The 25,690-nt window shown below is 33.9% G+C and overlaps 1 protein-coding gene across 4 annotated transcripts in view; it reads right to left on the bottom strand.

Annotated features, from left to right (window-relative positions):
- Window positions 1–25,690, bottom strand: part of LOC106460340 (UDP-N-acetylglucosamine/UDP-glucose/GDP-mannose transporter-like) — a 57,678-nt gene that overhangs the window by 18,324 nt on the left and 13,664 nt on the right. For all 4 annotated transcript variants that reach the window (XM_022387039.1, XM_022387037.1, XM_022387038.1 and 1 more), the window contains 6 exons: window positions 17,934–17,967; window positions 17,533–17,619; window positions 16,791–16,858; window positions 15,367–15,438; window positions 7,722–7,790; window positions 1,237–1,339 (listed from right to left, as the gene is read on the bottom strand). In XM_022387039.1, coding sequence (XP_022242747.1) covers window positions 1,237–1,339; window positions 7,722–7,790; window positions 15,367–15,438; window positions 16,791–16,858; window positions 17,533–17,619; window positions 17,934–17,967 — 433 coding nt within the window. The remainder of the gene's footprint in view (window positions 1–1,236; window positions 1,340–7,721; window positions 7,791–15,366; window positions 15,439–16,790; window positions 16,859–17,532; window positions 17,620–17,933; window positions 17,968–25,690) is intronic.

Raw genomic sequence — 25,690 nt, 5'->3', positions numbered from 1 at the left:
TTTTTACATGACAGTGAGTTACTTTTTAATTAGAATTTTTGAAAAACATTTATGGCATATAAACACATTTTAATTTGAAAATATTTCAATCTTATCAATTTATTATTGTAATAAATTGTTTTATCTTATACATTGCAGTTACTTTTATTTTTCATACTATTTTGTGTTGTTTTATGTTACTCTAATAGAATTTATTATAATTTCAATAAAAGCAATGTTTGAATTGTAAATAAGCATCTAATAACTTGACATTTAGTGCATAACAATTTTTAAACAATTGTTAACTTTGGAGCAGGTAAATTTTTGGTGAGATTGTCCAAAGGAACAATACCTGAAATTTGTTGAACTTTGTAACTCTCAAGAAGTTGATGATATGAGCAGTTTTAAAATGTGAGCTGTAGCTTAAACTAAAATATACAGAGCTCTTATAGGACTTGAAATATGTGTGTTTGAATGTATGATGCTTAAAAAATGTGCATATATAGATGCTGAACTTGCCTACACTTAAATTATTTCAACTTGTATAAGAATATTCTGAGAACCTCAGATAAAACTATCTCCAATGAGAATCTACTAAATTTACATTATGCTATGAACAATAATTGCATCTTAGTGATACCCATACACACACACAAATTGTTAGTCAAGTCCATTATGCTTCACTAGTAGACTAAAATATCTAGGAGTCTTCATTTAATAGTTGCTATTTAAAGTATTAAACTACTTTATCGGATCTCAACATAACTTGCAATAACTGCACACTTTGTCACCAGGTAAAATGATATTAAGTTATATTCACAAAAGTAGTTAATATAAAAATTGGCAAACCACAAAAATCAAATCAAGTATAATATTTATCAAACTGGAGAAATCAAAACTAACATGAAAAATGTTAAGAGGTCTAACACTGCTTAATAACCCCTGTTTTGTTACTACATCGTAGATTTCAATAATACATCACCCTAACAGTGTAATTTTCTAAGTTTATTCACATTTAAAATTCTCATCAATCAACATCTTAACAGTTGAAAGTCACTGGCTAGCCACAACAGACAAGACAAAATTAACATACATCTGCATACGTTGATTTTTTTTATAACATGTTACTTTATTTTGACAACAAAGTTATCATGCTAAACATTATACAAGCAGTTTCTGCTGATATACTGCAGTCAACTTTTTCAAGGGTGTATTTTAAAGCTCTTGCTAAACTAAGTTTATCTCCCTTATACTCACCCTACTTTGCAACTTCTTCTTTATATATACATTGTTAGCTGCTGTGCAGAAATCATTGGACAATACATATGCATAGCCAACAAGCTCGAATGCTAAATCAGCACTGTAAAAAATAAAAAGTCTTTAGTTTTTAAAGTTGTACTTTGTAACTGCAAATGCACAATACACTTATGTAATTATCAAAAAAATGTAAAACAGTTTACTAACAACCATACTGGTTTGTAAATTAATTACTTAAAACAAAATTAAGATTTTACCATGGATTACTGTATATGTGTAAAATGTGGGATAAATGAAAGAAAAAAACCCCTGAAACAACAATTTAAAGGAGTTAATCTACTGTTATTAGGTAACAACTCTTTCACTGTTATCAGTATATGTGTGTAATACAAAGGTAGAAAACAATTCCAAATAGGCCCCTGATCACATTGCTGAATGTAACCAGTAAATAATAGCATGTGTGGATACAAATGGCTACCCTTCCTGTTTGCTGCTAGACCTTGAGAGTTAATTTTCTTGCAGCTTATAGAACATACATTCCATAAAGGTGTTTGTGCAAATTGGTAGCCAAAAAGTAATTAAAGTGAACCGTAAAAAATATATTTCTAAAGAGCTAAGTTTTCATATTTGGTTTCTAGAGGAGGGATGTGTGAAGAGAGTCCACATGCCTGCCTAGAAAAGCTTGTCTAAGAGCCAAAGAAGAAAAGATGGAAAAGAATGATGAACAGAATGCAAGCATCAACATCCTGAGACAAACTAGTCAATAGAGGAGTCAATGGATCCCTCTTGGAAAGGAAGAAGGAATGAAGTTCATGACAAATAGGGGCCCCAGAAGCAAGACAGCAAAAGATGAGGACCCTTAAGGCAAGAGTTCTATGATAAGGCATACAGTACAACAGGATACAGGAGCTGAACTGGGCCTAAATGATCCAATGGAAAAGATAGATGGAAGGAAGTGTGATAGGAGAAAAGTACCCCCAAGCAGTCAAAGATTTAAGAAGAAAGGATTGATCTGACAACTGAGAAGGGCAGAGACCTAGAATCCTTAGATGAACAGGTTGGTAACACAGGAAAAAAAGGTGGTGCATATAATTACTGCTTGAAGGAAGTGGATAGCAGAAGGACCAAGGACAAAAGACTCGCAATCAATAGTGACAGACAAACAGAGTAGAAGGAGAAGAATAATGTGATATGAGAATAGCGTCACATTAGTGGAAAGTCCAGTTTGATAGATGACATACTAGGCAAATTCCATAAATGAGGGTGGAGCAAGGATAACCCTGAATGAAGAAGAGAAGTGAGATAGTGCAAATCAAGAGAAAGAAGGGATAGTGGAAAGAGATGGGGTGGGTCTGTTGAATGGGTGCATCAAGGCCAAGTTGATCTGAGAGGTGACAAGAAAAGAGCCCAAGAAGGACGGTAGTGTATAAATCCAAGGTATAGAAGGATGAGATGAATGAGGAAGTAGGTATAAGGAAAGAGGTATGACCAGGCCTGGTTGAGAAAAACGACAGTCAGGGCCAAAGGAAGAGAAAAAGGGAACTGTAAGAGAGAGGAAGCCTGGAGTAGATAAGGGTAACAAGTCTCCAATCAAGAGTAAAGCCCATGGAAGATCTTTATGTGCAGATGCTATTCCATTGACACAATAAGGACTAACTGGCGGCTTGTCAACAAGAAGGAAGCTCTTGGCAAATAATGAAAATGACCATAGGAGTGTATAGATAATGGCCAAAAACAAACAAGCCCTGTACCAAAAGAATGGTGAGAGGAAGGAAAGGCCATGGAAAAGTTTGAGTGGAACATGAAGTGAACTATCAGTAGAAGTAGGAATGGGAACATGCCCAACAGAGAGAGATAAGGTTGAACATGTAGATGGGGAGTGGATTCTAGTCCAATGTACAAATGTCAGAAGACCTGCCCCCACAAAAAGTGTACCCCAATATGAGAGGGAGTCATTAAAGAAGAGAGAGATCTGGTTTGATAGGTGGTAAGGAATTGAAGGAAATAAGAAAGGCATGGACCAGTCGCCATGAAAATTCGTAGAGAAAAGGTTCACAAAAAATGACAAAGAACCCTAAGAAAGAAAACCCAGGATCCATAAGGTCCACTGTCAGAGATACATGCCTCAAATGAAGTAGGGATTCTAAAGAAGCCAGAGTCTTCAAAATGGAAAGAATTTCTTACACAGGGTAAGAATAAGAAGTGTAAAACCTGGAGACCAGATAAGCCATAGAAGATAGGCTGAACTCGGCTGAGACTAGAAAAGAAGGAAATGTCCAAGAGTATCCAACAATGAGGAGGTGTGAGAAAGGACTCAGATCCCAAAACAAGTCCTCTACAACCAAGCAGCTACCTTAACAGGAGGAAAGAAGGAGAAGAGGAAGCATCCCATAATTGGTTAACAGATATAAAATCAAAGAAAAGGAATACCTGCCACAGGTTGTGAATATGGGAAGTGAAGGCTCCCCCAATACCATTGAATACAAGAGGGGCCAATACTAAGGCAAAAGGAAAAGTAAGGGGTAGGAAAATGCAAAAAAGAATAGATGGGACAGAGAAAACAAAGAGAGGACGGGCTGAGAGAGACCTGTAGGAAGGTGTCTGACACACTGACCAACAGCAAGAAGAGAGAAAGGTAAGCACAAAATTGTACATGTGTGATAGTCACTGGCAAGAAGAGTAATGAACAAGACAACTGCGAGAGGTAAGATGCCAGAAAGAGGATGGCCTGTATTCTGGAATAGAAGGTAAAAAGAAGACTGATCTAGACAAGGAATACGAGTAAAGGGCAAGGTTGAGAAAGAGGAAAAAACCTGGGAATAGAATGAGGAAAGAAGTCATATATTATCATACCAGGTCACCAGGTGGGAAAAAACCTCACAGAAGACATCCTAGCAAAGAAAGGGAGCCAGACGAAGAATCTGACTCAATGAGTTTGGTTTATTTTGAATTTTGTGCAAAGCTACGTGAGAGCTATCTGTGCTAGCCATCACTAATTTAACAGTGAAAGACTAAAGGGAAGGCATCTAGTCTTCACCTTCTACTGCCAACTCTTGGGCAACTCTTTCACCAATGAATAGCGGGATCAACCATCACATTATAATGGCTGAAAGGGCAACATTGTTCTGTGCAATGAGGATTTGAACGTGCAACTCTCAGATTGTGAGTCATGTGCTCTAACCATCAGACCATGCCAAGCTAACTCAATGAGTCCTGACAGCAGGTAAACAAAGTATAAAAGAGCAGAATAAGTGGAACAGGCCATACAAAGAAGGGAATGAATGTCCTCAGAAGTTATTAGAAGCAAGAAGAAGTGCCACAGAAAAAATGTGGCAGTAGGAGAGGGAATACAGAAGGGTAGAGAGAAAAAGTCAAAAATGTGAAGATAGGAAACTAGAAAGTGAAAAAAGAAGACAAGGGCCCCAATCTCGAAGCTGGTCAGGTTGAAATCAATGACAGCGAATCAGGAAGGGAAGGGGAAGAAAGTTGACAAATCTTGACAAGTGGCCACGAATATAGGGGGGGGGGGCAAAGTATTCGTCATCAGAAAGGAGCTATTACAGAAAGTAAACAGTATAAATCCTAATAACAAGCAAAGAGAATAAAAGATAAACCTGAGAAACATAGGTCATACAATGGGAAAATGAAAAATAATAAAGAAAACAGGCAAAAGAGAAGAAAACGAACATACCTGAGAATGAAATCCAGTAATAGATGGAAAGGTTAAGGTCATTTAACGAATGGTTGAATACTACCTGATACAAAGTAGCTGAAGGAAGTACCCTAACAGATCATTCCCCATTGAGGAGAAGGAAATCCAGTCAATGAGAAATGAGTAGGAGGCCCATTGAGAATGAAGTAATCCACAATATATTTAACAATGGTTGCTATAACCCTGACAGTTAATGGGCCTCTAAAAGTCCCAGAACAAATAAGGCCTAGGTGTGAACAAGGTTCCACACTCCCAACTAATTATAAATCACTATCAATCGAGAAGTCATGTTATAGTATTAAAGCTTTTGAAATAAGAGTTAAAGAAATGGAATATCAAAGTTTTGTTAATGATACAAATCTCATTCAACTGAACACAAGCAAGTAATTTAAACCTGTCTGGTCAATACAGTGACAAGGAGAATGTAGGTTCATATGTGAAATGTAGACAGAGTCATTGCACACAGAAGTGTTTCGTACTCCTAGTGGTGGATAGTTCTACTGTGTAATGACATCATCATGCAGTATCAAAAAATTCACATGAGATTAGGTGAGAGTTTTCACAAGGCTGGTGGCTATCAAATCTTTTTGGTAGAAGGTAAGGAAGATAGTTATTGTGTGTGTACAGGAGAGTATTCATTTTGGAATAGATATTGTTGTAGACTGTTTTTTAACAAGGGCTTCTTGATCATATGATCATGACGTCATCAGTAGCCCACAATAATAAACAACTACCATTTTGTGTGACTCTCAACAGATGCAATTATGATATTCACCAAGAACTCTTCTTTGTATTATAAATCTTTGAATCATCATGATGCAGAAACATATACGAATAAACTGAAAACTATTAAGGTTGATCCACATACAATCAAAACAAACAATTTTATATGCTTGCATTGATCTCTTTCATCAATTAAGATTCATTTTTAATAACACAAGGCTCATTAACATGCAAGGTTTTCAGTATAAAGCATAAGTTGTATGTAATTTTACTATTTTCATTGCTTCTATTATACTTCTATTGTTAAATATTTCTATAAATGGCTATAAAATACTTATAAATAAGCCTAAAACTTTAAAGAAACATCTGTCTGTTACAGTATGAGTAAGAGTTAATGTTAAACAATAATTGCTTATAAGCTCATGATCAATGCTTTTGAAAGAGGTACTTCACATGTCAATGTTATCCAATTGCTCTTTGATCATTATCATATTAAATATTACTTTTCAAGTAGTTAACATGACTTTTATAGTGAAAATATACTATATCATATGCAACTACTGTACTTCTTGTGCATCTCATTAAAAAAAACCTTGTATTTTATTAATTTCTGAAAAGTGTTAAGCCATATACTGTACATAGCTGGCCTATTGAAGACAGGCTATAATGTGTAACTCTGCTTTTCTTGATGCTACACATTCTTGTATGAGTTATTAAGTAATGGTTATGAGCTGAAGTACTAAAATATACAGCATTAATGGGTATGAAATGCTTAATGGCTTAATATATCCATGGTACACATCTCTTCCAGCTAACATTCATAGTTCAATATATATATGTAACTTATACTTAATATGGAGCATTAACATATAGCTTTGTTGAATGCAATAAAAGCAATGAACCTGTGAATCACATGCAACATGCTCTTGTTTAAGAAAAATAATGAATTTAAACATGTATGTGCTTAACATATGTTTTACAAGCTTATATGTAAATATCTGGTTTAATTGAAAGATAGGATCTTGTTTATTACTTGCTCAGGAATATATATAATCCTATTACGTTATTGTTACAATGTATTGCCTCTTGTAGAAAATAGGTAAGGCATCCCTATTTCAGGGGTTCAATACTAAAACATAAAATAGCTATTGACTATGACATTTTGCATGCTTTGTGTAATGGCTAACTGATAGTCAGAGTTGACACATATATGAACGGTTAGCCTAATAACTATAAGTTAGGCCACTTAATAAAAAAATGGTGTAGTAAAAAAGTATGAAATCTAATATAAAAATATATTATTTATCTCACTCTACTTTATACATAAACTGTATTCATAATGTACATATAATAATTTATCTAGCAGATGTTGAAAAAACGTATAACAAAGATGTCAAAGTTGCATTTATATTAATGAGTGCATAATAGGAGTGCCGATCAAACTCACTTTGAGTGACATCAGTTAGGAAGTTTCTATTTAGACACTTGTATTGTTGTTTGGTCAAAGGGAGGTTTGATGTCACATTCTGAGTGCATGGCTTAATGTCTGTTTTTTCTCTGAAGTTGTAGAACAGTATGAGTCAGATATGAAGAGCAATGTTAGGCTAGAGTTAGCTAGCCTATTACTAAGTTATATAGAGTCATAAGTAGATATATTATTTGGGTTCTGTGACTATTAAGTTTGTGTTTTGAAAAAGTAGTAAGAAGTATTTTGTAGAGTAATGGAATTAGCAAGTAAATTAAGTTGTTGTCTTATCATTTTCTGTGAGATGAAATTAATTACATAAAATCACAGAACACTGAAACATTAGAATTTGTAGTCCGAGTAATATGATTTTGTCATTGTTAAGTGGACTGGACTTTGCATTTTTATTTTTTACTAAATAATCCACAAGAACACACCCAACAAGTTTAACATAACAGCAAATGTACAACGTTTCATCTGAAATATATACTTAGTCACAAATGAAGACAAAGCTGCTATTATTATAATAAACTGTAATAAAATATATTGACTTTATTAATAATCATACTCAAATCAAAATCTCACCTAGCTGCTATAATTGATCCTCCCACCATGGCAAACACTGTCACCACAATGCTGGTAGGCTGACTCACCCTAAAATAAATAAATTACTTTCATATTTGTGTAAATACACAGTATAATATCTATCTATTTGAAGGATTAAAGCATCATTGTTTATGCTTTATTCGCCATAGCTACTTAAACTTTTATTATTCATTTAATTCTTTCATGTCTGGTTGGGTGCAGTCTGTATTGAGGGCAAAACTGCACTATTAAATTAAAACTAATATAGAAAATAAACTTGTAATCGTTTTTCTGCACATTAGATAATACTTGACAGGAGAAATGTTTCATTTGATTTCAACAAACTCGCAGTGAAATCATTAAAGTTTGTGAATTTCTTGAATTTTTTTCTAAGCATAATTTAGCATTTGATTTTTAGTTAATCACTGTTTCTCAACATTGATAATCAGGATATGATATTATTGCCTGTATCTCAGCTTTGAAATATCACAGGCTGTAGTGATCTAAACACAAAATAAAAGCAGATATGGCTTCCAGTTCCAACAGAGATTTGCATTAAGAATGGAACAAAGTGGTAAAAATTTAGCTTGGTGATATTTTGTTAGAATATAAAAGGTGTTTGTGAACAACTTATGCTATGCTTACAGTTTGATATTCCTTAAACTTTTCAAATAGCTTGTTTTATCTTATTATACTTCATTTTAATTAATATTGGAAATGTTGTTTGTGGAATAAGATGAGATAGGCTCAGTTAAATTAATTTGCACTTGATCATATCAATTTTTGATTTTGCTGACAAGGCTACTGAGTTAGGCTTCATTTGTATTAGGTATTATCAGCCTAAACTGCTTCATTGGGCAAAGAAAACTGGGAAAGAAAAGAAAAAAAAAAAATAATATAATATATACATATATAAATTGATAGCAAAATGGGGTTAACTCTTGTTAGAAATACTGGACTAAACATCATGATTGATAATTAAAAAACAAGTCAGCTTGATTTTAATTTTGGCATAGTAAACTGAAAACATACTTCCAAATACTTACCTCCACTCATAAAAGCTTTTTCTATTAGAAGTGCCCTCTATCGGTTCAAATCTTCAACTCTCGCTGCATGTCCCATGTGAATGATCATACAGCAACCCTCCACCAATAGGAGTGTGACACTACTCCTATCGCAACTAGCACCTTCTCTAATAATGCATCTGTTAACACTTTTGTGACAGGCATTTTTTACTTTAGTGACTTACATTTAAAATTTTATTAATCTACTTTTTGCTTATGTTATACCAATTAGTATAGCATAAAACATTAGCTAATAATCCATCTTTTAATAGTATATAAGTATGTAAAAACAGGGACCTCTTTAGCTTAGTTAAGGTTACATTAGGTAAAATAAATAATAATAAAAATATTTCACGAGGCATGCACGTGAGCAGCTCGGAGTAGCTCATGGGTAATGTAATTCAGAAGCATAACATGAGCTGCATGTTCCCCAAATGATTTATAACTTATAATGGCACAAATAGTAGTTAGACACGGTTCAAAGGGCAATCAACGGGCAATAAAACAATATAATTTAATTGTACATGTTACGAGTTTATATTTATTTAGGATAAATGAATGTAGTTTCATGTTACAATTTGAAGTCATTCTAGAAAGAAAAAGAGGGTAATTTAGATTTTTTTTGGTGGTTACAAGATCAGTCAAATTGAACAACCTTTTATAGAGTTAGGGTAGAGAAAATAACAGATAAAATATAAAGAAAATAAACATTTGAAATCTATTTAGGAGGTTTTAGATTACACAAATGAAATTTGAGATTTTTGAGATGAAGAAAAGTATTTTAAATTTTAACATGAAAATCACTTTGCACATGGACTATTTAAAACAAATTCTCGATATATTCATGGCCACATCCTTTTTTAGTTTATTAAAAATACTTCACTAAAAGTAAGAGTTTTTGTATGTGAAAGACTTTTGTTTACTGAAAGACTGTCAAATATCATGAAGATATACACAATATATTAAAAGTTAGTAGTATCAAATCTATAAAGACTCTGAAAAAGTACAAAGAGGTCATGTGGTTGGTCAAATAGACTGAGCCCGTATTGAGAGAATTAATCACTTTACGATTGGCCAAGACCAATGTAACCAATCCACCAGAAGTGGGGAAGACTGATGGGAAGTATGAGAAGAGGTAAGTATCAAACTGGGAGAGAACTATGGCAGGATAGTGATCCAAACCATACATTATTTATTAACCTCAATCCCGGAAAACATAAAAGTGGGTAAGATTAAAGAATGTGCCCCTAGGTGTAGAGTGGCTAGGGCATGACAGACATACATCCAAAAAAAGCCATGCTGCTGGGAACCAAAATCCATGCAGGGGTAGGATGAGGATCATACCATTGGTAAGTCAGCTACAATCCAAAACCTGGCCACCGGACACCGATGTCCATGTTGGGGTAGGATAGAGAATCATACTGCCGGCAAGTTAACTGCAATCCAAAACCCATCTAAGTGGGGGTAGGAAAGAGTATCATACTGGTGGCAAGCCAACTGAAAACCAAAACCCAGCCATCTGGTGAGGGTAGGAAAGAGGATCATACTGTCTTCACCTCAAATTCATGAAACCAGAGGGAATCTCATACCCCCAATCTATGAATGGGCATATGATAACAATGTAAGAAATTGAATGATTGATCCTGGAACATGACATTCAGCATAGAAAAGATGTCTTTGTAATGTAAACCATCTCACTCAAATATATAATGACTGGAACTCCTTGGAAAAATAAGCATTGAGGGATAGCAGAAGGGGAAGAACAGTAGTAATATGCAAGTACCTCAACCATGACCCACAACACGTATGGAGTAACAAGTGTATAAATCCTTGAGGAAATAGAAACATCTGTGATACATGTGAGAGGATCTATGTTGATTGGTTCAGCTCTAAATCCAAAACCTAGCCACTGGGAACCGACATCCACGTAGAGGGTAGAATGAGGGAATCGAATCGAAGGGGCGAACTGCAATTTGACAGCTCACTCCCATGTTACATAGTGGAGGATATCTCGTCATCTACACTAGCAGAACACCACCAACCTACTCTCAAAATTATGTTCTTATAATCATTGATATATATATTATTTGTATTTCATTAACACATTCAAGAGGATGCCTCCACAATCCACCACTTCTGCAGCTTGGAACTAGAAAGAGGTAAGGACTCTCAAGCTCCACTAGAAGCAAAAGGTGAAGAAAGTGAGGTGGAGGATCCAGAGGAAGAACAACACCTGAGACATTGCTATGGGTGACCACGAAATGGAAACCCTATTTTGAAAAGTAGACCATGTCAATTTATTCAATACAAAGCATGGCAGGGATGGGCAGCTATCCCCTTCTTCTTTACTCACATTGTCCATGGGTGAGTATAGTCTGGATGGGCAAATGTATGAAGCAAACCTATTGCAAGGACAAACCTACAGGCAATCTTGTGGAATACCCCAACTCCACAGTGTGCATTACGTGGCCATGGAATCATAATATGTAAGTCAACATGGTCTTACAGTGCGGATTTGAATGGTTAAAGAATACCTAGTCAGGCACCACTCACCACAGAGCAGGGTCCAGAAAGAAAAAGAGGGAGATGTTCCTGAAAAAGAAGAGGTATATATACTAAAAGGTAACTTACCCAGTCACAGTCTCATGAAAGAGTGAAGGATAGCAATAGGTGGATGATGGTACCCTGACAAGGAAGAAACAGCTAACCAAAGCAGAGAATGGGAGATGAACGTATGAGATGTAGACACAGTGCTCAACATACAAAGTACCTCCAATGAACAGTAGGGTAGACATGCAGAGAAAAGGGTAGGTGCATGATCAGAGTGAAGACACCAAGAAGTGATGATGGGAAGAAGGAGACAAGGAATAAAAGACTAATTGAATCACAATCCAAACCCAATGGGTAAGGGAGGAAGTGAAAAACGTCACAGACAAAGAAGTGGAGTAAGGGGAGGAAATGTGGGAAATGGATTTAATAGAAAGATGCATTGAAAACAATGAAGCAACCAACAACATGTACTGGACAGAGAAGGTCATCTGGATCCCACCGAGAAGAAATGTGGAAGATGGTAATAAACGAAAAAGTTGAAAGAAATATACCACATGAGCCACTAAAATGAATGTTAATAAAATCGATTCAGGACAAAAGAATCAAATCAAGCCAAAACAGCTGACAAAACCACAGCAGTACCAGCCAGGAAAGATCAATCAGAAAGACTTAAACTGGAGTGAGATGGATGCAGAAAAAATTGGGGAAAAAGACTGATGGGGTGAGAAAAAGTTAATGTAAACCTGTCTGAAATTAACGACAGCAAGGCAAGTGGATGATGAACCAGAGACCAAAAACAAAAGAGGTAAGTAACTGGAAAGTGATAAAAGATTCAAAAACTTCACATGAGATAGAGCCATCAAAAATTAGGAGGATCGAGATGTCAGTTCTTGGGAGAAAGTCAATTACCATCAAGAACAAAGCACCTGGATCATGACCCTCCAGGAGACGTGTGTCAAGTGTGGGGGTTCAAAAAAGGAAATCCACTGTTTACCTCAAAGGGAACTAGAAGGAGTGTCCCCTTGGCGAGTGATATAAGCCACTGCCCTAAAAAAAAGTCGAAATGAAACAAGATTAGTCAATCTGGACAAGAAGAAAAGTGTGAACTAAAGCACCTTGGACTAGTGGAAGTGTCCGGGTGGAAAGGGGATAAGACCTTTTGACTGTAGACTATTATCCTGAAGCCTCCTACTGACAGAACCACACCCCCCACTTTTGGAGAAGGGCATTAGGAAAAAGAAACAATCCAGAAGAGAGGGGAGGAAGCAATTAACCCGACGTCACGGAGGATATGTTAAACTAACAATGCACATAGACGAAGAGGGAAGGAAGAAAAGTAAGAGGAAAACCCAAAGTAAAGGCTTGGATAACAGAAAACATCTTTGAATGCATTCAAGGAGGAGAATGGATGGTCCCGATGGAAGAGTGTTTACAAATACACACCCCAAAAAGTATAGAATGTGAGGTATGTAACAGGAAAAACTTATCAAACTGGAAAATCCAACTATCTAAGCCAACTGTGGAATGAGTATGTTAAGACGCCTTTGGAAGGAGCTAACCGAAGGTAGTCATCCAATGAATGGTGTTCGTGAAATCTCTCAAATGTGGAAGTCAAGTAAAATGCAGACCACCCTACAAAAGACATATGGAACCAAAACAAGACCAAAGGTCAAGGCATGAAACTGGTACCCAATCACGTGGTGAAAAAAACTGATGATAAGAACGTGTACCAAGAGCATTCTCAGTCATACAGAAACAGCCTATCCAAATATGATAAAAGACTACATATTAAAGCAGGTAAGACCCAATAACTGATTAAGGTGGGACTGATTGATCTAGAACCTCAGTCAGCATCAAGCAAGACGAATGAAGAAACCCTGTAGGTAAGACAGGTAAAAGACAGACAGGTGCCAAACATATAAAATTAATAAAGATTATAATATATAAGAATGAAACAAAAAAGTAACTAAAAAAAATTGAATATAGCATCACAGATACTCCACATGATGCTAAATGTACAGGAGTAGCCCCCAAAAAATGGACCAGTGGAGAAAAAGAACTGACCATAAAACCCTATTAGCAGTGGATGGTAAACAAACAGCAGTGTCTCACTGTAGAAGTTCCTAAAAGCAAAGAAGCCATGTGTGGAGGGAACTAACTGAAGATGACAAACACCCCAATATGGAAGGAAGAAGGAGGAGGAGGTATACCATGAAAATGTTTAAATATAAGTGGAACACCGAAGAAAGGAGGTGGAAGGCAAACATTAACTGTAGGAATATCGATAGGGTAAAACGAATAGGATTAACAGAGATGCGAATGACATAAAATCAGGAAGAACATCTGCCTGATGGAAAGCTAAGGCAAAAAAGAATTATAGCCAGTATAGAGCAAGGTTTGCAAGTACCCACTTTCAAAAAGAGACAAGAAGATCATCATGAAACAATGTTATGAGAAGGGGAATATACTGTAAAATGTGGCTAAAACAAAACTGAGATACGACTAGCAGATTCTGCAGTAGAGGCCTGGAAGGCAATCCATGATAAGGTGGATGAAAACTGTCAAAATCTAAGTCGGCTGAAAATGGGTTCAGCCATTATAGGAGGAAAGCAAGCAATATTGACAGCACCAAGGGGCACTCACAAATGAAATTAATGGTAAGAATTATTAATTAAACAAAATTAATGGTAAGAAGTATAAACTATAAAGAAAAACGAAAATGAAATAGTCGATATAGTGGAAATGTTAAGAAATTGTGTAGTGAAATAAACATATGTATGTGATGTTATGTGTTGAAGAAAAGATATTTAATCTAATTATTGATTAACCAATAAATAGAACTATAGGTAAACAGAAAATAACAAACACTTATTGAGCCTAATCAAACAAAATGTTTAACCTAATTACTGATTAACGAAAATTAACTAGATGTGATTTTATAAATTAAGGAATTGTGTAGTAACAATAACATATGTATGAGACACATGTATGGAAGAAGAAACAACAGAGTTAAACTAATGATTGATATACCAGTAAGATGAATTACAGGTAATCCTAAAAATACAAAGATCATGATAAGCCTAAGTGAATGGTATAGGAGAAAAGATACAACTAAGACTAACTGCTAACCTAAACTTGACTTTGAGTATTGACCAATCTAACAAAACTTATGTTATGGAACCCAAATTACTACAGATGATAATATTAACAATATAATTATTCAAAAACCATAAAAATAGAACGTCTTATCTTTCCAAAGTTGGCAGCCTGTATTTCAAATGTGTGGGCCCAAAACTCGAGGAGTGGCCCTACAAAAGTCAGTTCATTGGATGATCAATTTCCCAACAAAGTAAAGCTTAAAATCTTCTCGAAGAGTACCGCGACCTGAAGCATGGGTAAATGTGCTAATAGAACATATAACCTTGAAAAGGTAACAAAAAATTCATAATGCAAGATAAAAAATAAAATGCAACTGTGTTGGCAGAAACAACTAAAAAGTTTTTGTAAATTGTAATGACATAATAAGTTCCATAACCAGGTAGAAATATAAAATAATTCCACTTTGGAATAACTCAATAAATTACAAATATCACTATTGTATAATAAAGAGTAAACTTCTTGAGAAAAATTAATACAAAGATACACAAAAAAGTTAAATAAAACACTTGAAGAGAGCATAAACTAAATGTTATAACATGAGTACTGTCAAATGAGAAGTATTAGTTCAGCAGAATTGAATGGGGGGGGGGGAGTCACATGCATCAAGAGTGTGTGTGTGTGTCGTGCTCTTATTGGTGGAGGTTTACCATGTGATAATTTGTCAATTCCAGATGGGTGGGAGTTTCAAGGTTTGTGGAGTGTGCAAAAAGTGTTTTTGCATATAGAAGGCAGCACTGAATGAGAATAGCTATTCATGTGAGAAGATGTAACGTACTGTATCAGAATTAAATAATGCATTTTATGAAAGTCTGGTGCATTTATAACACTGTAAGAGGCTAATCACTCATCATGTACTGTAGTGTTCAACTCACTTGAGTATAATATATTCTCCAATCATGGTCATTAGTATTGTAAATCTTCTTAATACAGTGAACATAGGTAAGCTGAAAAAAACAATTGTATTATAAATCTTTTTAATTATGGCAGCAGACACAAATAAGAATAAAAAGAAGCAACAAATCAAGTATTCTAAATCTTCCTAATTAAGACAAGGAATATAGGTAAGCTGAAAACGAAACTTGATATTCTAATTTTTATGTTCTCAAGACAGTGAAGATGGATAAAGTAAAAAAACTGGGAAATCTAAATTTTTTTCTTTAATAAATTGAGCAAAGGGAAGCTGAAAAACTTTTTAAATTTAAAAAACTATTTAAATTTTTCTTCTTGAGACAATTAAAATAGATGATACTAAAAAAAAGAAATTTAGCTATTAGTCTTTCTAGTTAATAGAAAGAATATAGGTAGGCTGATAAAATTATTTACCTTCTTAACAAACACAACATAAAAAACAACTGAAAGGCATACATAAACCTTAGCAATTGGCCTTTTTATTTTGATAACTTATGTTTTATTGATAGTCTTATTTAAGATTATATCTGAACTCCACATACACAATGTAGCACTGTAAACAAACCCCCTTTTTCTAACTTATTACATATTAAACCTGAATTATAGCAGTCTCTCTCTCTTCAGTCACTACAAAAAGTTATAAAAAAAAAAGAGATACTTACACAGAACTCAAGAGAAAATTATTAGAATATGAAACAAGCATAATTGTATTATTTTACATATCATTTTAAGAGTCAGGTATGTTCTGTTGATAAATGGAAACTATAATGTATTGATTATTAAGTTAAATCATGTACAGGTAATTTCATGACCAAGCAGATGGCTTTCAGCAGCTGGAATATATTTCTATTACAATACCAAATATGTCTGCATAGGGAAGCACATTTTACACTTAATATTACTATTGCAATTGCAAAATACATTTTTTTAATGGTAGAATTTTTATGTATTACATGCATGTTTCAACAGAACTGTAGTTTGTCTTTGTTAGGATTTTAGTTGTACCTTATGAACAAAGCCATATGTAGGGCAGAAGAACCACTCCAGGTGCAAAGCAGTGAGGGGTGACGAAATGACTTAAATGGTTTGCCACAATACTCACATGGAGACAAAAATATGATGGTCTGCACAGGGTGCAAAATTGCCTTGTTACTGCTCTGCCGATAAAGACAGGCTAAAGTTTTGTTTCAACATGTACATGTAGTATAAAAATATATTTTACAGTTAAAACATTTTATTATGCACTTTTAATCATTGATTTCTATATTTTGCAACAATACCAAGTAATCAAAGAATTCTAAAGACAGCATACAGTGAACTTTATGACATCATAATAAAACTATCTTATTTCAGTCAATCAGAAAAACAATATATATAGTAGTTATACCTTAGCTTCTGAGTACCTCCTAGTCCAGTTATTAAGTTTCCAATGTAAAAAAATGGAAGAGGCCATATCTTTAAAAAAAAGGCATGGATAAGTAACAATTGAATAAAACAGTTTCATGTTGCAGAGGTATTGAAAAATAAATATATGCACATAAAAACAAAGAATACAAGTGTACTACAAGCATACATTTTAATGTGATCAAGTAGAAAATACATTACTCTGTCATTTGGGATCTCTGTTATCTGTTAACACATCTATTTTGACAAAGATGTATTTCTTAAAAAGAAGCCTGATGCATGTTATTCATCAGTTCCAAAATGAAAATTTGTTGAAAATTCAACCAAGTAGTTCTTAGGATGCATATAGTGTTGGTTCTCATCATCAGTATACATGCCTTACATAACGATCAAGAGATGGTCATTAAAAAAAAAAAGACCAAATAATTCATAAAAGTTGAATGTCTCTATAATGTGAAAAACAAAACCCATGAAACAACATCCCAAGTTGTATAAATTAAAATAACCTACTGTTCAGAATAAACAAACTATCAATACCTGTTAATATCTTCAAATAAACATACTTACTTCATTTCCTTTAAAATTATTTCTCAGTCACATTTTACATTCAATAAGTATTTATGGCTGATATTCTATCCTATATTCTATGAAGAATAAGTCAGTTCTTTACAAATTACAGCTGTATATCTTGTTTAAAAATGTATAAAACCATCAAAGACATTTACCTTGCAAGGAATGGAAGATGAAAAATCTGGGTAAGTTAAGCATCCAAAGGTTTTCCCAAACCTTAAGATGACTAGAGTTACAATCATCTATAAAATCAAATTATCAAGGAACACATATTACAATAAAATTCATAATAAACACATATTATATCACATGCTCTTAAAACATCCTTTACTAAAAGAAACTATGTTTAGTTTGTTAGTTATTTGTTAGATTCTTAAGACACATGTTCATTATGTTCACTGTTCATCAGTTTCATACACTATTGCATGAAAGTACATAGGTGTAATGTTACACTTAGTAGCATCATTTTAGTGGACACAGTTATATCACATACAATTATAGACATAATGTATATACATGTTTCAATCAAACTAATGAAAATATAATAGCAACTTACCTGTCCTAAACCTAGTGCATGAGATGATGGAAAAACTAAAAAAAAAAAATATTTAAAACAAATTATTACATAATTTTGGTCATGAATGAACATTACTACGTATTTAATACAAATTCTGATTTTGATTGAAAGTTACTGGTTGTTAGCCACACAAACTTAATGGCTGGATGTCAATAAAGCCTAGAATTGTCTATATAAGATAAGGATGAAAATCAGCACATGTGCAATGACAAACACGGTAAATCATTAATGACATTTTGTATCTTTACATCATAATTCCCAAAACGTTAGACACTTACGTGTGTAGATCTAAATGTCAATTAGGATATACTTTCTATGTTAATTATTTCTGAAACAGCCACAGAAAGAAATTACAACTTACTGACAAACCTAATAATAAATATCAAGTCATACTGGGACAGAAGGGTGGACAAAGTGTCAGTACTTATTGGTACATTATACAATATCCACTTAAGGTAACTTCATGTTATCTTTACAGCAATTGAATACATTTGAGGTACCTGCTCGTGTGGTTTTGAAAGAAGCAGGGTTATGTCTTAGTGACAATGAAAACCTTTAGAGGTACCATAAGATTAATATTACATGAGTATAACATCTCAATGTCTTTAGCACTGAGTGCACTGGTAATACTAGCTATATTCAAAATTACAAACTGAGTAATTATTCAAATTTAGCATATCATGTTCTCTTTAAAACATGGAGTTGAAGCTTGAAACCAACTAACATTCCTTATTCACAACACTTACTGCAAGTCTCAATTCCATTCTTCACAGAAAAACATTCCAAGTTAGATTACCACTTTACTTAGGCCATCTTAGGCCCTAATGACACCTATCCTTACTAGGAGTTTACCACATAATTCAAGTAGTGGTTCAAAATTACTAGGTGCTCACTACACAAGTCTGGTTGTGATTAGAAATTACAAGCAATTTATTACACAAGATTAGTGTTAAGTGAAACTTACTGCTGTTGGTGTTTAATACACAACTCTCTTTGTGATTGCAGACTACTAGGAAAATACTTTATCTAAATGTACTGGTTTTAATGTAATTACCTATGCTTAATTCTTACAACAACAAAAATAAACAAAGACAATTTTATTAAATAAACTTTTAAACCAGTTACAAGGGAAGGTGAAAACAAGAAAAAAAAATTACAATGGTTTGTCCAATTAAAAAATTATACATTAAATATAAATTTATTGAACATTGTGTCATTGCCAATTAGAAATACTGCTTAAGATTGAAAAATACATCTGTACTATACAACAGGGTGAATTTTTTAGCAGTTTAATATTTAATTTTTATGATAATATGTTACTTTAATATTATAGTAGATATGTTAATATAAATGTTGATACAAATTTTTTTAGAGATAATTAATTGTTAATGTAATTCATTATACTATGATAATTAATCCCACAAATTTGCAAAAGAAATAAACAACACTATTGCTAAGAGGTCAAAAAGAACTATGGACAGATTATATAAAACACACTATATGGAAAAGATATTTGCTCTTATACATATTTACATTTTACTTTATTTCTGAAGTCAGGCCATTAAGTTGTTATTTAATTTGTGACTATTTGTTAAAATGTTTGAAACCTGATGTAGGTTCCATAGATAATATGTATATAACCATACTACCAATTTTTATTAATAACTTACACACTGATATAGGTCAAGTCAAAAATCTTGGAATAATAGTACCATCACTAAGGTCATTTAGAGGTTATGGCTATTCTTTTGAATATATGAACTTTAAATATTTTAAAATTCACAGCAAAGAAACTGAATCCAGCACTGGAAAACAGCAAAATGAAAGAAAATAATTTACTGCAGTAGCAAATCCATCAATCATAAACCAACTGAACTGATGGCACTATCACTAAAATACCCAAGTGTGAAGAGTCAACTCTGTTGGAAGAACCCAACAATCTCTGGATAGAGAATCTGCAATAATGTTCATAACACCTGGCACATGACATGATGAGAATAGTGCCAAAGAAGTAGAGAGACTGCAGCAAAACAAAGGCTGTGAGATCAAGTACAATCTTGTTTGTTGATACATTGCCATCATAGTAGAACACAGCATTATTGTAACAAGGTAAGAAATCCTGAAATGGATATTGAACTACCAAATGCTCCAGAAGATTGATATGAGAAAGAAATTTAGAGGATGCTGAAGAAAAGGGAAGCCTACATTGGTAATATTTTGATTGAGCCACATTTGAAGATAATCAAGAGCAGTAGGAGAAAGGTAATTCTCCGAGACAATGGACCTGAGGATAGATGCTACTGAGAAACAAGATCTCAAGTTATCATTTTCCTAATGTGAAAATGTATTTCCAAACATGCTTACTTCCGCTGGCACTTACAGCTATTTCTTGATCTTCATCTTTGCCATCTAAACATCATGTTTGTTTGCTCCAGTCTTTATACCCAACTCGACTGCCCTCGGCAATATCTAATTTGCAAAACTTTACAGCAGCCTTCACACGTCCTCTATGCAGGTAGTGTATATAAGCACTGTATGTTGACAATATAATTACTTTTGTGAGACTTACCCTATCCCAGTCACTAACACTGGCTTTTAGTGGGGAGGAAGCGAGGGAGATTGTCAGCAGAGGTAAGCATATTTCGAAATACATGTTCAGATTAGGAAAATGATAACTTCCAAAACATACATATCTCCATTGACACTTATAACTAGAATACCATATTGAGAAAGCGGAGGGGCCAGTGAGGGTATAGTTCATACAGAAAGTGTCTGCATAGAACAAAGGTGTACCATGAGAGGTGGTACCCAAGCAGGGAAAACTGCACTACTACTAACTGGGTCATCAACTTACTGTGAGTCAATAAAGGAAGTGCCAACTGTGAGAGAATAATCTAAACGTCTAAATAATGATGAAAATTGATATTTAGTGCATGCAGAAGACCAACAAATGATTAGACTACACATGTGAAGACATAAGATGCCAAAACCAGATCAAAAGGGGAGAGCCATGAAGAGATAATTCTCTCTCTCTAATGGGAAAGATTATCAAAATGTTGAAAAGATGGGTGAATTGGAATATATAAATAAGCATCTTTGACATCCACTTTTTTCACTCAAAAATTGTGATGAAGGAACTTTAATAAGATTTTCATAGTTTCTATCTTGAAATAAGGTATGTCCAAATAATAACTAAGGTTGGAAAGACCTAATGTACTGATTTCCAATCTCCTGTTGTATTCACCTCCACCAAAATACAAAGAGTAAAAACCTGGGAAAACATGAAGTACTACTTCTATAGCCCATTTCAGGGGTGTGAAACTTCCTGATCTAAATTTGAGTACAAAGGGGATTGGATAGAAGATGAGGAGAGGCTGGAAAAGATGGAACTTAGGAGGAGGATGAAAGTGGAAAGAAAAATCTGATGAGGAGAAGGGTCCTGAAGTCAATGGTTCCACAGAAGAATACATAATTCTAGATGACCCCCCAAAAAGTCTGAGAAGAGGAGCCACCAGGAAAGGAAGTCAATCCCTGGGCTGAGAAGACCATCTCTAATAGCTTCTAATTTTTGCAACTTGAAAGGAGTGACAAAACCCAATAAAACATGGAAGGCTGAAAAACATGCTTAATATAACTAGAAATTAAAAAGCAGGACAACAACCTGAAGTAACACATGAAATCAGAGCCTTAATCACCTCCTGGTAACAAGCTTCATCTGGCTGAGAAATCAATTTGGGAGAAATATCAGCAAAAACAAAAGTTTGCAAGAAAGAAGACCAATGGATCATAAACCTTAGATTTTCTGCATCAACAAGTACTCCAAATAACATGTACAAGGAAGATAACTTCCCAACTCATACCGGTTTGCATGATTGTTTCACCCCTTAAAATGAGCCACCATACTCCAGGGAGCAGACACAGAGATTCCACTTAATAGCCATTGTAGTATCTAAATATTTTACCTTACAAATGTAACAGGGGTCTATATTAAAGAAAGAGTAGCCAGAATCAAAGCAAGATAAATTTAATTTAATCACACAGTATATAATATTTACTTTATCAGAGAAACATTTATGTTAGATGTTATTTGATTTGCCTTCATCGTAACAGAGGGCTATATATATACATATATTATGATTATTTATTTGTGAAAACTAGAATATTTACTTTATTTTATAAGTTATGGTTGGTGAGCCATATCATCATTATTTCCCTTACTGCTTACTATTTTAATGCTGTTATGTGATTCGTACATTTGCAAAAATGATCATTACTGGGATTGGTGTGCCAACCTCAAGTGATAAGTTTTGTAACTCTTCTTAGTCATTCATATATATATGTTTGTGCAGCAATCTTTCTACCTTTGGTTGCAGACAAATGTGAGCAAGTAATTACTTTTATTGAAATGGTTCATTTGTTTGTTGTTAAACACAAAGCTACACAACAGGCTATCTGTGCTATGTCCATCACAGGTATTGATTTACTGAAATGTAAAAGCAAGGAAAACAAATTATTGAAAAATAAAACAAAACAGATTACAGTGATAAGTAAACTTTCTTCCAAAATTGGCATTCCTCTCTTTGTACCAATACTTACCAACTGTATGAACTGTCTAAAGATGACTTCAATTGAATAAACTATTTGGAAAATTAACAGGAAAATCTTCTTGATCAGGATGTGCTTATGTTTTGTTTTTTCTTTAGACATGGCCCCACAAATTACCAACTTGGTTAGATACCTTGACTACTGGTGGAGTTGTACTGAATCATATTAAATAATGTTTTATATTTCTGCCAGTTAAAACACTCAGTGTAAAGATTTGACTAAAATAATGGATGAAGTTGCTCATTCTTTATGTAAAATACAAAGGGAACCTAAGCAGGAATTTAGTGGTATTAATATGAATATATATGGTAATTTTCATTTAAATTTTCTGTGACTCATTTTGTCACAATTGTCCCTAATTTTGAATTGACAGACCCAATTCTTGGGCCACCCTAATATGATAGTTAGATTTGAGTTTCACTTTTGTGCTCATAGTCTAAAAGTGGGGAAGGTAATTTATTTTATGTGAAAACAGGACATGAACAATGAACTCTTAGTTTCCCACTCTGGCAAACTAACCATTAAACTTTTTACTTGTAACATATTAGCACCATTTTAATTTCTGTAAATTCAGAGATATAAAAACCAGAGTAAAACAGTATTGGCAAAAACATTTAAGGTAATTGGTTATAACTAGTGTTTTCATTATGATAATGATGAACAAAAAGTCAGTTCACTTATAGCGATGTTGATAAAACCAATTACTATCATTGACAGCACTACCAGTTATGAGAAACCAATAACCACCAGAAAGTGGACCTTAACATACACGCAATAAAAAACACCTTGATACTTAAAGGCTGTCCTTACACACCTATAATCTATAATTTTTCAGGAAATTATAGATTATCTTCTTAAGCTTCTATAAATTGCTGGCTTCCACTTCTGATGACAACTACACATTCCATAACCCAACCACCATGTTAGAAAATATAAAGCTACCTTAACTGGAGCCTAACATGCCTTCTTCAAATTTTAATTCTCTATCCTCTCATCTTATTATCTTCAGAACATAGCCCAAAGAAATCAAAGGCTTTTATCTCATTGATCCAATGGATATTATAATATTGTAAGCTTCATTATAATCATCTCTTACTCTTCTTTTCTCAAGAAGAAGCAAGTTGAGAGATTTTAACCTATCTCTTCCATCGATCAATCACCCTAGTAGCCCTCCTCTAAACACTTTCCAAATGAGTTAATACTCTTTCTTAAATATGGAGACCAAAACTGTAGTAGACCTAACTAATCATTTGTATAGAAAGATAATTATCTCTTTTGCTTTTAAACAATATATCTATAAATCCATTTTAAAAATCTATTAGCTTTACTACTAGCAATGAAGTATTGCTTCAGTATTGAGATCATATTCTTCACTCATGCATCTGAGTGAGTTTCCATCTATATTACACATAATAATAAGTTGGCAAACAACTATTTATGAGCATACTAATGTTCTGTTGAAACAAGTAGTATGCTCCCTTCAAAATAAGTCACATCATAATGCTTATAAATCATTGTTTGCCAACTTATTATTATTATTATTATATTATTCTAATGTGCTTCCTTACTCAAGTATACTAAACTAAACATGTTATTGAAATGATGATGACCCAAATGCATTAACTTCACTCAGTGGTGAATCCAGAACAAATCTGAAAGGAGGAGAAGGAAGGGAGAGCTTGTATTGGGGGTGCCACTGTCACTGTTTACAAACATTATAAATTGTATTTTAACCCCAAAGCTTATCATAGTATCATTCAGCAGTAGAGCAGCTTAATGCACATGTAAACTTACTAACTTACTTACATGAAAGGTTCAACTGTAAATCTTTTTACTCACTTTGTAATCTGCATGCTTGTCTGCTTGACCACAATTTAATTTTCGGGTTCCTAATTTTCCTATTCCATAATGACTGTTCCACCATTGGTATCATACAACACCATCTTGAGGTCGAGGTTCAAAACCTCTCAATAGCTGCATATAAAGGCTGTCCAAGGAACATGTTGACACAAATACTCACTTTTTACAGGCTTTATAACATGATATTGCTTGATTAATTTCAATCAATATGGATTGCTAGGTTGCTTGGATATCTGATATTTTAATGTAAAAATCCAGTACAAACACAACTCAAGTTACTGAAACCCGTATGCTGCGTTTTGATAAACAATATTAAAACTTTTTTTTTTTCCCATAAAAAAAAAGAGCACATAAGTGGCATGACCCTTGAAAAGGGGTGCATCATTTTGGAAATAGGGTGCCAGACCCGTGTCAGATCGGCAAGAGGAGGCAACTGGAGGCAGTTGTCCCTCCCCTTAAATCCACCACTCCTTTTACTTAGTATAATCAAAAGTCATTTGCTAAATATCTATCTGTCCAACTTACCATTTTATCTAAGTCATTCTGTAATATATTTAACATTCTCAAAACATATCCAAGAGCTTAGTCATCAGGAAACTTTACGAATGTACTAATTATGTCTCTACCATCATCATTTAAGTAAATAAAAGCAAAGGCCTAAGTTCTGATCATTGAGGTATTTCCTAGTCACAAGAGTACAGTTTGACTAAACTTCATTAATAACAACCTTCTGCATTCTCCCATCTAACCACTGTAAAATCCAATTAACTGGTCTTTCCCCAGCCCCTACCTATGGGATTTTCTTGAATAATCTTTAGTGTGTCACTTTATCAAAAGTTTTTTAAAAATCTAAGTACCCCATGTTTATAAAAACATAAACCTGTATTTAATACTAATATACTGTTGCGTCAGCGAGGTCACGTGACTCGTTCTCTCGAACCTACGGGAATTGTCGGAAGATTACTAGATATAGGGTAGTCTGGTATATATAAGAGGGTGACAACGTGACAATAATGTGTGTGTAGGTCGTGAGTAATTGATCTGTAGTGAGAAAGTATTGTTGAAGTTAACGTTTGTTTTAGCGCGAATGTTGAAATTAAGTGTATCGTGAAGTTATATTCAGAAAGAATAAGCCAGTTTCATTAAGTAAGGACTTGTGTCGCTAAAGTTTCGTCAGAGCGAAGTTACGGAAAGTTAATTAACAAACGGAGACGAAACAAATTGGTGTCAGAGAGTGGGACAAAAAAAAAAAAAATGGAAACGAGAAGCAG

This window comes from Limulus polyphemus, unplaced genomic scaffold (assembly GCF_000517525.1).
Source record: "Limulus polyphemus unplaced genomic scaffold, Limulus_polyphemus-2.1.2 Scaffold756, whole genome shotgun sequence".
Lineage (NCBI taxonomy): Eukaryota > Metazoa > Arthropoda > Merostomata > Xiphosura > Limulidae > Limulus > Limulus polyphemus.
Note: the sequence above shows the minus strand (reverse complement) of the source record. Positions and strands in the feature narration are given on the sequence as shown.